This window comes from Astatotilapia calliptera, chromosome 5 (genome assembly GCF_900246225.1).
Source record: "Astatotilapia calliptera chromosome 5, fAstCal1.2, whole genome shotgun sequence".
Taxonomy (NCBI): domain Eukaryota; kingdom Metazoa; phylum Chordata; class Actinopteri; order Cichliformes; family Cichlidae; genus Astatotilapia; species Astatotilapia calliptera.
This window is the reverse complement of record NC_039306.1, coordinates 30,352,663-30,366,168: the sequence shown is the minus strand read 5'-3', so window position 1 is coordinate 30,366,168 and position 13,506 is coordinate 30,352,663. Positions and strand designations below refer to the sequence as shown.

Below are 13,506 nucleotides of genomic sequence, written 5' to 3'. Positions count from 1 at the left end.
GTCTGCTTTCTAAGTGAAACGTTACTAATTCAAAAAAGAAATCTGACTTTACTTGCAGGTGTGAAGTTTTGAAGGTGCAATAATAATTTTAAGCAACACCAAGACTGTGAAGCAGCTATTTTTCAAGTCGGGTGTAGACACATAAAACAAAAGGATGTGTCGGCTGTGAAGGGTGAGCAGGTGTATGAAAGCTACAGGAAGTAAATCATTAAAATGACATGAAGGCAGTCCAGCCGTTGTACTCTAACTCAAAACCTATGTGCAATTTTACCCTTGTAGCTGTTATGAATTAAAGATACAGGCAAATATAGACACTGCACTGAAATCATTTGCTATCCATTAATGTAAAGCTGCCCAACTCTAAGTGAACTTTTATAAACAGTTTCAGCTAAGAGCCGAGACAATCCATTAGTGTGGAGAGTAACTGAGAGGCCAGCAGACGCGGTGGAATACTGATGGTATGCAATAAATCTACATCGGCAGTAAGTGACCCCGGCAGTGCCTCTGTTATAGAGGCCAGAATAATAGCTGCTACTATTCCCAGAAAAATGGGCCAACCAAGATGGAAACCAGTTCAAAGATATTTTACAGTATACAGTTCAAGCTGCATTAATTGAGTGGCATATGAGTGCATTCATAAAAGAACTTCCCCAAAACTCACTTGGAAGAGCATCAGCAACATCATCGCTCTGCCTCATTACTGCACTGCACAAGAATTACATCTTTTTTTCATTTTGATTAAGGGAAATGAATTCTTAGAAATGTTGACCAAAAAAAAAAAAGTTTGCATGCTATGTCTCTGGGGCTTTTTACTGCACTAATTAAAATTGCAAGGCGGCGTATAAATCTTGCTGTTTCAACCTTTAGAGAGCTAGCTGAAGAACATGGATGAGAGAGCTCTATAACAAGAGGAGGAAGGCAGGGTAATAACAGCAGACAGGGAACACACGAAGGGACTGGGAGTTGCATTAATCCGCAGCATGTGTAGAGCAGGGTTAGAATAAAAAGATAGTGGCAAAGGTTTTAAAAAGCCGGCCAATTCACAATTGAATTAATTATTCATGGCTGGCAGTCTCATTTTCCACGGTGTGTCTCACTGGGCCTGTGATCCGTGTGTTTCTTGTATCGAGGAATCTCTGTGTCCTGGGGCACTTGCTAAACAGTGTGCTAGGAGCAGAAGCATGGCAGGTCTGGCAGTACAGTAATAATTACAAGCCTTCTCCACTCAGCCCTCTTTTAATCCTAGTTCAGTACACAATACTGCTCACGGTGTCTGCATCAGTCTCACACAGGGCCAGTCTCTCCAGATCCACTACATCTCTCGTTTGTTTGCGTAGCATCACAGAGGAATGAAAAGTTTTTGAGGGTTTATTGAAGGACCCTGGATCCTAAACACTTCGTCACCTTTAAAGTAGAGATGGACCGATCCGATATTACGTATCGATATCGGTCCGATACTGACGTAAATTACTGCATCGGATATCGGAGAGAAATAAAAAAATGTAATCGATCCATTAAATATCAAAAAAGCACCTCACAAAACGCGTCGGAGCAGTATGCATCACGTGATAGAGCGGCTGTGTGTATTTGGAGCCTCGCTACCAAACCAGCATTTCATCTCCGAGGAAGTTTTCCCAGAGAGAAGTAAAGCAACTGTGTAAGTTCATCTCTGAATGTTTGTAAAGCATTCCAGCGTTAAGCTTAACAACCGATATATGGAGCAACTGCCTCTTCTCTCCCTCCCTCCCTCTCCTGCTGCTACTTCAATCATGAAACTGATTAATGATCAGCTGATTGGCTTTTGAGAGTCCTCTCTCTTCTTTGTTTTTGGCCCACTTTGCACCAGAAAGAGGAAACCAGCGGCTGAACAACAGCAGCACGTTTAACCTTGATAAGCTGTTGTTAGAATGTATTTAATATTACTTTGTACACCAGGATCTTTTTCTAGCTGATGGCTGGTAACTGTGCAGGGGCGGATCTAGCAAAGTTTAGCCAGGGGGGCCGATAGGGCATGAACAGGGAAAAGGGGGCACAAAGACATACTTTTCTTTCTTATTCTCATTTAAAATGTCGAGCTTTTAAAAAATGATTATTTGAATCTTACACCCAAAGTTTTAATCTTATGTAAAATATATAGAAGTCCATTACTGTATGTAGTAACTGTTAAGTCTAATATACCCTAGTAAGCTATGCTACTTTTTCCTTTGGGAAGATACCATCTGTGCAGTCTGCAATTCTGTTGAAGAAAGATGTTGAATCTATTTAATTATTCTTGAAAAAGTAATTTATTTATGTGCAATTTTTTTCACACTGCATCAAATTAAAGTTGATTATGTCAATTAAGCATCAAGAGGTGGAGGGTGGTTCCCTATTTTTTTTTTTTTTTTTGCTGGGAGTTTGCAACCCTATTAGTTAGGTTGCTTAATATTTCTGCTAAGTACTCTTTAAAATACCAGAATAGGAAGGATGGTGTAGGTTTAAGTTTATCTGATTGATCAGTATTACTGAACCATGAAATATTTTGGGTGCAGGGTATTTTTTACATACAGGTATAACTAATAGCTTTAGTGTTGTTGTTTATTTAAACCTGAATATGAACTTGTACAAAATGCAGCAAGATATTAAATAAACAGTTTTTTTGATTAAAAAACACACTATATCGGATTCATATACAGGGAGTGCAGAATTATTAGGCAAATGAGTATTTTGTCCACATCATCCTCTTCATGCATGTTGTCTTACTCCAAGCTGTATAGGCTCGAAAGCCTACTACCAATTAAGCATATTAGGTGATGTGCATCTCTGTAATGAGAAGGGGTGTGGTCTAATGACATCGACACCCTATATCAGGTGTGCATAATTATTAGGCAACTTCCTTTCCTTTGGCAAAATGGGTCAAAAGAAGGACTTGACAGGCCCAGAAAAGTCAAAAATAGTGAGATATCTTGCAGAGGGATGCAGCAGTCTCAAAATTGCAAAGCTTCTGAAGCGTGATCATCGAACAATCAAGCGTTTCATTCAAAATAGTCAACAGGGTCGCAAGAAGCGTGTGGAAAAACCAAGGTGCAAAATAACTGCCCATGAACTGAGAAAAGTCAAGCGTGCAGCTGCCAAGATGCCACTTGCCACCAGTTTGGCCATATTTCAGAGCTGCAACATCACTGGAGTGCCCAAAAGCACAAGGTGTGCAATACTCAGAGACATGGCCAAGGTAAGAAAGGCTGAAAGACGACCACCACTGAACAAGACACACAAGCTGAAACGTCAAGACTGGGCCAAGAAATATCTCAAGACTGGTTTTTATAAGGTTTTATGGACTGATGAAATGAGAGTGAGTCTTGATGGGCCAGATGGATGGGCCCGTGGCTGGATTGGTAAAGGGCAGAGAGCTCCAGTCCCACTCAGACGCCAGCAAGGTGGAGGTGGAGTACTGGTTTGGGCTGGTATCATCAAAGATGAGCTTGTGGGGCCTTTTCGGGTTGAGGATGGAGTCAAGCTCAACTCCCAGTCCTACTGCCAGTTTCTGGAAGACACCTTCTTCAAGCAGTGGTACAGGAAGAAGTCTGCATCCTTCAAGAAAAACATGATTTTCATGCAGGACAATGCTCCATCACACGCGTCCAAGTACTCCACAGCGTGGCTGGCAAGAAAGGGTATAAAAGAAGAAAAACTAATGACATGGCCACCTTGTTCACCTGATCTGAACCCCATTGAGAACCTGTGGTCCATCATGGAGGGAAAACAGTCCACCTCTCTGAACAGTGTCTGGGAGGCTGTGGTTGCTGCTGCACGCAATGTTGATGGTGAACAGATCAAAACACTGACAGAATCCATGGATGGCAGGCTTTTGAGTGTCCTTGCAAAGAAAGGTGGCTATATTGGTCGCTGATTTGTTTTTGTTTTGTTTTTGAATGTCAGAAATGTATATTTGTGAATGTGGAGATGTTATATTGGTTTCACTGGTAAAAATAAATAATTGAAATGGGTATATATTTGTTTTTTGTTAAGTTGCCTAATAATTATGCACAGTAATAGTCACCTGCACACACAGATATCCCCCTAAAATAGCTGAAACTAAAAACAAACTAAAAACTACTTCCAAAAACATTCAGCTTTGATATTAATGAGTTTTTTGGGTTCATTGAGAACATGGTGTTAGGATGCCTGGGTCAATGACCCAGGGTTTTTGAGTTTATTATATTATTTATACTTTCTAGTCTTTGGTTTCTTTGAGTTCTGTCTTATGGTTTATGTCTCTGTCTTCTTTAGTTGCTCTGTCTCCCCTATCACCTGTATCCCCTTGTCTAGTTCGCGTCTCTGTGTATCCTTAGTTCCTATATCCCCGTGTTCAGTCAGTGTTTGTGTCTGCCCTGGTCCTACGTCTCTGTTCCCTCTGTAGTGCCTGCATGTGAGTCTGTGTTATGTGTTTCCTGTTTTACTTTGAAGATCTCTGTCTTATCTCAGTGTGTTCAGTTTACGCTTCCTTTTGTCTCGTCAGTTCTGATTTGCCCCAGCTGTGTTTCCCTCCTGTTATTCATTCCCTGATTGCTCCCTCTTTGTATTTAAGCCCTGTGTTTCTCTGTGTCCGTGTCGCGATCTACCGTTTATTTTGCTGTGTGTTTTGTCAATCCGCCGGTTTAAGTTTATTTAGATTTTTTCCAGTTATGTTATGTTTGAGTTCAGCATTAAAGCTATTTCAATTTACGTTTGTCTCTGGAGTCTGCACCTTGGGTCCTATCCCTGTCCGCACACAGCCCACACCTAACACATGGTTGTTGTTCAATAATAAAATTATTCCTCAAAAATACAACTTTCCTAATAATTCTGCACTCCCTGAAGGTATCGGCAGATTTCCAGATTTATGATATCGGTATTGGACATAAAAAAGTGGTATTGTGCTATCTCTACTTTATTAAAGAATAGGTGACGATGTGATTTTATTCATTCAAAACAAAAGCTGTGCATCTGACTCACACTGCTGCATTCTTCTATGAATGAGAACACTTTGCAGCTGCTTCATCAGCACAAGAGTAAGTGCACTTTTGCACTTCACTTCCTTCCCACTTCCTTCTGTCATCCTGTGCCATCACTCTCTCGCAGCCACGCTTCATGGCGAAACACTTTAAGCAAACAACAGCACGAGCTTAACTTTGCACCTTACAAGAGTCACATGACAAATCAGAGTACAGTTGCTTCTTACGGCAGCTTCTAGAGAGGAAGTGAGACAACAGGATGTGTCACATACAGCAAAGAGTCACAGTTATATGGTCAATGTATTTCCAACCCTTCCAGGACCGGCAAACAACCCTTTTTACATCTGATGCCCACCATGTACAAAAGAAACACATCCATCATTACACAGTATAGACCATTTTGTTGTTGTTGAATACAAAAGAAACTGTTATACTCATGATACATGTTCATTTACAAGTGTGATAAACTTTTGAAGTATTTTAATACTCAGTGAAAACTATAAAGAAATTTTTAATAGGCCAGCTCTGAATTAAAAGTAATTTAACCATATTTCCCTAAAAAGTGGGAACGTATTTAGAATGTACTTAGAATTAGAGATGGCACGATACCACTTTTTTATGTCCGATACCGATATCACAAATTTGGATATCTGCCGATACATATATGACTCCGATATAGTGTGTTTTTTAATCAATAAAACTGTTTTTTTAATATCTTGCTGCATTTTGTATAAGTTCATATTCAGATTTAAATAAACAACAACACTAAAGCCATTCTGTTATACCTGTATGTAAAAAATACACTGCGCCCAAAATATTTTAGTAGTATAGCTTACTAGGGTATATTAGACTTAACAGTTATACAGTAATGGACTTCTATATATTTTACATAAGATTAAAACTTTGGGTGTAAGATTCAAATAATTATTTATTAAAAGCTCGACATTTTAAATGAGAATAAGAAAGAAAAGTATGTCTTTGTGCCCCCTTTTCCCTATTAATGCCCTATCAGCCCCCCTGGCTAAACTTTGCTAGATCCGCCCCTGCACAGTTACCAGCCGTCAGCTAGAAAAGGATCCTGGTGTAGAAAGTAATATTAAATAAATTCTAACAACAGCTTATCAAGGTTAAACGTGCTGCTGTTGTTCAGCCGCTGGTTTCCTCTTTCTGGTGCAAAGTGGGCCAAAAACAAAGAGGAGAGACGGACTCTCAAAAGCCAATCAGCTGATCATTAATCAGTTTCATGATTGAAGTAGCAGCAGGAGAGGGAGGGAGGGAGAGAAGAGGCAGTTGCTCCATATATCGGTTGTTAAGCTTAATGCTGGAATGCTTTACAAACATTCAGAGATGAACTTACACAGTTGCTTTACTTCTCTCTGGGAAAACTTCCTCGGAGATGAAATGCTGGTTTGGTAGCGAGGCTCCAAATACACACAGCCGCTCTATCACGTGATGCATACAGCTCCGACGCATTTTATGAGGTGCTTTTTTGATATTTAATGGATCGGATTACATTTTTTATTTCTCTCCGATATCCGATCCAGTAATTTACGTCAGTATCAGACCGATACCGATACGTAATATCGGATCGGTCCAGCTCTACTTAGAATGCAATACCTATTTTACTATATTTAAAGTCTCTACAGTGATGTGCATACGACAATAAGGTTTGCGCCAGCCCTCATTTCTTTATTTTTTGTTAGGACAATGGGAAATAGGTGGAGCACTTCATTAAAATGTGCAAACATTCAAGGGAATGCAGCATATAGGCCAAAAACAGTTTGGACAGTTCTAAAAAGCTTGAAAGTTAATATTAGGCATGACCACTTTTATTCTTCAGCAGAGCCTGAACTCTCTTAGACAGTTTTCTTGTCAGTGCATTAAGTAGCTTTCAGGAATATTTCTTCGAGCCTCTTGAAGAACACACAAAGCTCTTCTTTGGATGCTGACTTCAATAATGATCAGGTTCAGGTTCTGGGGAGGCCATCCATGATTGATAGTGTTTTATTGTATTATTCTTTTTTACATTGGCAGTGTGTTTGAGATCATTCAAGAATGTTAAATGAATTAGTTGCATATCAGATGCTTTCCACATGGTAAATCAAAAGATTCTGTGTTCATAATTCCATCAATTTCGATCTCCAACACTAACCGGGTGAAATGCCTCCCCAAACCATGACAGAGCCTCCAACACGTTTTGTTGAAGGCTGAAGACAATGTGGTAACTCTCTCCTGACCTCCTCCGTACATATTTACAACAAGTTGAACCAAAAACTTCAAATTTGGATGTGTTGCTGCCACAACTTTTCAGTCAAGTTCTTGTGTAATTTGGCATGTCTCACTTTTCCCCCCTTGTTCACCTAATTTGAATGGTTCTTTGCAGCCACCTTTTGCAGGCCATTTCAGTCCTATAAAAAATGGACAGGTAAAAAAGAGCCAAAGACAAACAAGCTTCAGAAACCCTGAAAAACTGTTGCTTAAGACCACTTTTTAAAAATTATAAGAAACTCTGACTCCTTTGGAACAAATTATAATGAAATGAGGGGGTGGCTAAAGACTTTTGTACAATGTTATATATTCTACTAGAAAATGTAGAACTGTCTCTTGCAAGTGCAGTTTCTCTAGTGAAACTAGCTCAATGAAACAGCGAAGTAGTGAGAGTTGTGTTGATGGCAGCTGTTCCAATAAAGCATACAGCTAAAAATGCTGATAAAAGCTGATAAAACTGATTATATCTCTATTATGCGTATGTAAATGACAAAGAGTTAGATATCATACATAAAAAAATTAACTTCTATATCTACGTCCTACTGAGAGGATCAAACTGTATTATTAGAAATGCAATCCAAATGGCCACTTTTGACTTCCAATATGAGTGTCCATGGGTACTTTAGTGCAGACACTGCAGTACATACAGTGGGGCAAAAAAGTATTTAGTCAGCCACCGATTGTGCAAGTTCCCCCACTTAAAATGATGACAGAGGTCAGTAATTTGCACCTGAGGTACACGTCAACTGTGAGAGACAGAATGTGAAAAAACAATCCATGAATTCACATGGTAGGATTTGTAAAGAATTTATTCGTAAATTAGGGTGGAAAATAAGTATTTGGTCACCTCAAACAAGGAAAATCTCTGGCTCTCACAGACCTGTAATGTCTTCTGTAAGAAGCTTTTCTGTCCCCCACTCGTTACCTGTATGAATGGCACCTGTTTGAACTCATCATCTGTATAAAAGACACCTGTCCACAGCCTCAAACAGTCAGACTCCAAACTCCGCCATGGCCAAGACCAAAGAGCTTTCGAAGGACACCAGGAAAAGTATTGTAGACCTGCACCAGACTGGGAAGAGTGAATCTTCAATAGACAAGCAGCTTGGTGTGAAAAAATCAACTGTGGGAGCAATCATCAGAAAATGGAAGACATACAAGACCACTGATAATCTCCCTCGATCTGGGGCTCCACGCAAGATCTCATCCCGTGGGGTCAAAATGATGATGAGAACGGTGAGCAAAGATCCCAGAACCACACGGGGGGACCTGGTGAATGACCTGCAGAGAGCTGGGACCAAAGTAACAAAGGTCACCATCAGTAACACACTACAACGGCAGGGAATCAAATCCCGCAGTGCCAGACGTGTTCCGCTGCTGAAGCCAGTGCATGTCCAGGCCCGTCTGAAGTTTGCCAGAGAGCACATGGATGATACAGCAGAGGATTGGGAGAATGTCATGTGGTCAGATGAAACCAAAGTAGAACTTTTTGGTATAAACTCAACTCGTCGTGTTTGGAGGAAGAAGAATACTGAGTTGCATCCCAAGAACACCATACCTACTGTGAAGCATGGGGGTGGAAACATCATGCTATGGGGCTGTTTTTCTGCCAAGGGGACAGGACGACTGATCCGTGTTAAGGACAGAATGAATGGGGCCATGTATCGTGAGATTTTGAGCCAAAACCTCCTTCCATCAGTGAGAACTGATGAGAACTGAAGATGAAACGAGGCTGGGTCTTCCAACATGACAATGATCCAAAACACACCGCCCGGGCAACAAAGGAGTGGCTCCGTAAGAAGCATTTGAAAGTCCTGGAGTGGCCTAGCCAGTCTCCAGACCTCAACCCCATAGAAAATCTGTGGCGGGAGTTGAAAGTCCGTGTTGCTCGGCGACAGCCCCAAAACATCACTGCTCTCGAGAAGATCTGCATGGAGGAATGGGCCAAAATACCAGCTACTGTGTGTGCAAACCTGGTAAAGACCTATAGTAAACGTTTGACCTCTGTTATTGCCAACAAAGGTTATGTTACAAAGTATTGAGTTGTATTTTTGTTATTGACCAAATACTTATTTTCCACCCTAATTTATGAATAAATTCTTTACAAATCCTACCATGTGGATTCATGGATTTTTTTTTTTTCACATTCTGTCTCTCACAGTTGAAGTGTACCTCTGGTGCAAATTACTGACCTCTGTCATCATTTTAGGTGGGGGAACTTGCACAATCGGTGGCTGACTAAATACTTTTTTGCCCCACTGTATATATGCACAATAGTCTTCAGGTAACATGGCTCATAAGCACATTCCCTATGGACAGAGTGTGTGAGAAACAATGTTAGCTTGTTTTTGATGAAACAGCTGCAGACAAGGAGAATAGTTTGTTTGTATACATATGAGTACATACCTGAATACACGCCTGCCATTGTGCAATGCACGGTGAAACCATATAGTGTGATGCTCTATGAGAATTTGTGTCCTTTCGGATTTCCATTGGAGACAGCCACAATTTCTAATTTTAGCCCAAGAAATGTCTCTGCTGTCAACACTCCTGTACCGTTATGTCACTTGTAATTCAATACACAAAAGTATTGTGATTGTAACGAATCACAACATATTGTATGTGTTCTCCGGCTGTACTCTTTGTAGATACACATCAAAGATTATAAGAAGAATACAAGTTTGGGGAGAATTTAAGGTTGAAAGGCTAATGCAAGAGTCTTAGCAATACTATCACAAATGATTGGTGATGTCTAACATTGGTGCAGAAAACAGATGTTCCTGAGTATGCACACAAATCTGCACAAAGTAGATTCACAAGAAGATGCGACAGTCAGCGACAGTTTTGACTACCAATTCATTTCCAGAATAACTATAAAGATACTGGCTGTCGCCCATGCTAGCCCTCAGCCTTCTAGTAAATGCACTTATGGTATACATTTTAAAATCTTAGGTGCCATCTTTCTTGAGTTATCGTGTTCATAAGGTTTTCAGAAAACATGACTTTTGACCTTGATCATCAAGATTTTTAGTAGATGTTCCCATGGCATCATTTTGAAAATGCTTGAAACTCGGTGTCCATGCCTGGTGATGTGACAGCAATACCCCATTAGACTTTTATGGCTGACGGGTCACAGTGGAAGGAATCAAGAACCCTAACGTGATTTTTCTCTGGGGGCAACAGCCTATTTTTGAAAGGGTTTCCAGTCCAGCCACTTGGTATCTGATGCAAAACCTCTAGCAAGATTTTCATTGAACCAAAACCTGCTTAAACATCAGTCGTCAGTAAAACTAAAGTCATTAATAGGACAACGAATGTAAACCACAACACTCCCAGTACCAAAGATGTTGCCTGCAGATGTCAGCATATTCATATATATTTAAACACACATTCATGTAAGCACTTTTTTTTTACCTACCTAAGCACTTTGTAACATTCCCGACACTCACTAACACTCCGATGGATTCACTGAGGGAAACTTGTCTTGCCTTGACAAGGATACTTGTCTTGTCCAAACATACTTCACCATCCAGACTGGAGTAAACAAGGAACTGATCCACTGACCTTCTGACTGGCAGAAGCTGTACTCTACCTCCTGACTCCTGCACCTTTAAAGATATCATAAGCTATGATTGCTGTATGATTTCCATTAAAACAAAAGTTATACCACTTAAATTATTTATTAGGTGCATAATCATCCATCAATCCATCCATCCATCCATAATCATGCAAAAGTGAAATTACATGAGATTAATAATCATGGCTGCCAATTCCAAACAAATTAACTTTAATAAAGCTGTGCCTTTTGGAGACTCATTGGGAGATTTCTCCTCTCCTCAACTTCTCCTCTACAACACCCAAGTCTTTACTAAGCCAACCTCATTAACTGCTTTGCTCCTGCAAGCTGCTTCACGGGACAGACACTTTAATTGTTACCCATAAAATCGACATTACATGAAAAATATAATCTAGAAGCAGTGATAAATAAAATGGACTTGTTTTTAATGTCGAGCTAACACTAATTGAAAGTCCCCTTAGAGTGCTGACTGTGAAATTAACAGAGCAAAAGAGACACAAATTATGAACAGTAAATTTATGATAGGACATAAATAAAACTGACCAAATGAGACTGTAAATTGGTCACATTTAGAGCAAACAACTGTTAAAAAAGAAGAAGAAGAAGAAAGAAAAGAAAGAAAACAGTAGGAAAAATAACTTTCTAGGACAAACACAGCAAAAAAATCAACCTCAGGCTGATATTCATGATGTTTCTTTTTCTACATAATATTGTTTTGTTTGGCAACATAAAAGGTAGATTAAAGTCACAATGAAGCCACAATTAAATAGCATTTTATTAACACAGCCAGGTAGTCAGTTACATGTTTCATAACGCTGCTCCTGCTACATGGCTTCCTTCAAAAAAAGGAGAATGTTGATCAGTTATCAGAGACTTCTTAAAAACCTCTTAAAAATAGCAGTTCCTTTTCTTGAAGTTGGATATATAACAGATCAAATTAGCTGAATGAAAAACTGCTATTTCTTTGGCCCAGCACCCAACACACTAAATGCCCTGTCTTACTCTCGTAGTCTCAAGATCCATCAAGTCATCACCAGGAGCGACAGCCACCCCTGACTCTAATCTCATCCTTTTGCTAAATCTACTTTCACCTGTCTTCAGGAAGAAGAAATGCTAAAACCAAGAATGTCAGTACTTTATGAACTCTAGGAGTTCCAGCAGCTGATTTGTTTTTCCATCAAAACTGAAGCTTTTTATTAAAAAAAATAAAATAAATAGTGCTGTCAAGAGATTAAAAAAAAATAGAGATTAATTAATTATGATTTTTAATTAATTGATCTAATTAATCTCTTTTTTAATCTCACCTAAAAATAGCTGAGGAAAGCCCTCAACTTATTGTGGCAGACCAAAAGACTGATATAACAAAGAAAGTGACTTTATAAAGTCATTTATTGTTTAACAAACGTTAAACAGATGCAACCATTTACATACTGTTGTATTCTTTTGTAAAATAAGTGGAAAAATAAATACAAATAAAATCAAATAAATTAAGTGCCGCAAGTTAGCACATCAGAGTTGCTCTTTTCTGAGCAATACAGCACTGAAATTCCTCTGCTTCAGATAATGAAAAATAAAACTGACATTGCAGTGCTGCAAGTTAGCACATCAAAGTATTCTTCCATCACAAAAAAAAGTGCTGAACATCAAGCAATCTATTCTAGTAGGCTACAAATGACACAGCAGCTATGCTGACCACATGTGTCTCATTTCTTCTTCCTCAGCCAGTCGCTAAGACACACCAGCCTGGTAACATTTTCTGGAAGCAAGGCTGCCCTTTTCTTTTGCACTATGTGGCCTGCAAGGCTAAAGAGTCTCTCACAGGGTACAGAGGTAGCTGGGGAGGCCAGGTACTTTTGTGCTAGGACTGACAGCTTTTCATAGACTCCTGAGTGAGCATACCACCACTGCAGGGGACAGTCATCAATACTGATGCTGGGTTCTGCTCTGTAGCGCTGCAGCTCTCCAGACTCAATTCCATCTTCTGAGTCAGAGTCAGACCCCAGAAGGAGTTCGCTCCTCCTCTTCTTCTGAGCTGGTCCATCAGCCTCTGTGGAGGGCTGGAGACTATCTGCTCTTCTGGGCTCTGCTGCCTGGAGCATATTCTCCAGAATGGTCCACACCTGAATGAATGAATGAATGAATGAATGAATGAATGAATGAATGAATGTGATTAAAACTAAGTGCTTTTTTTAAATTTTATTTAATCTTGTAAAGAACTTTGTGTTCCATATAATAAATAAAAGTTTGATTTGATAATGAATTGGACTCATTAGTCCAGCTTAACCTTATTGTCCTACCTGTTCCCTCTTTTCTCTTGGAAGACATTTCAAATCCTTAAACCGTGGATCCAATGCTGTGGCCACCTCGAACCATATCTCGTTGCCATTAGCTCGTCGTGCTGCCAGATCCTTCTGGAAGGCATTCTTGAACTTCACCACGTAGGCAGGATCATCATCAGTAATGTCCATGACACGGTACAGATGGCGAAAAGCAGGCAGCACTACAGAGGAAGAGACGTAGGCCTCACCACCCAGCAGCTCTGTCACATACCTGCAGAGGTGGAGAGGTTGCTAAATAAACCTAGCTGGATTCATTTAAATCAAAGTGTAACTGATTTCCAATTTAATTGTCCTTAAAAGTTCCTTGTTATGTTCATTAATTTTGATTTTACACATGTAACAGTAGTTT

At 39.8% G+C, this 13,506-nt stretch overlaps 1 protein-coding gene across 1 annotated transcript in view; it reads right to left on the bottom strand.

The window, feature by feature from the left end:
- The window catches only part of LOC113022918 (zinc finger BED domain-containing protein 1-like), a 30,028-nt gene that overhangs the window by 14,970 nt on the left and 1,552 nt on the right, over nucleotides 1–13,506 (bottom strand). The window contains exons 2-3 of the mRNA XM_026168846.1: nucleotides 13,116–13,368; nucleotides 12,718–12,938 (exon numbers count right to left, since the gene is read on the bottom strand). Coding sequence (XP_026024631.1) covers nucleotides 12,718–12,938; nucleotides 13,116–13,368 — 474 coding nt within the window. The remainder of the gene's footprint in view (nucleotides 1–12,717; nucleotides 12,939–13,115; nucleotides 13,369–13,506) is intronic.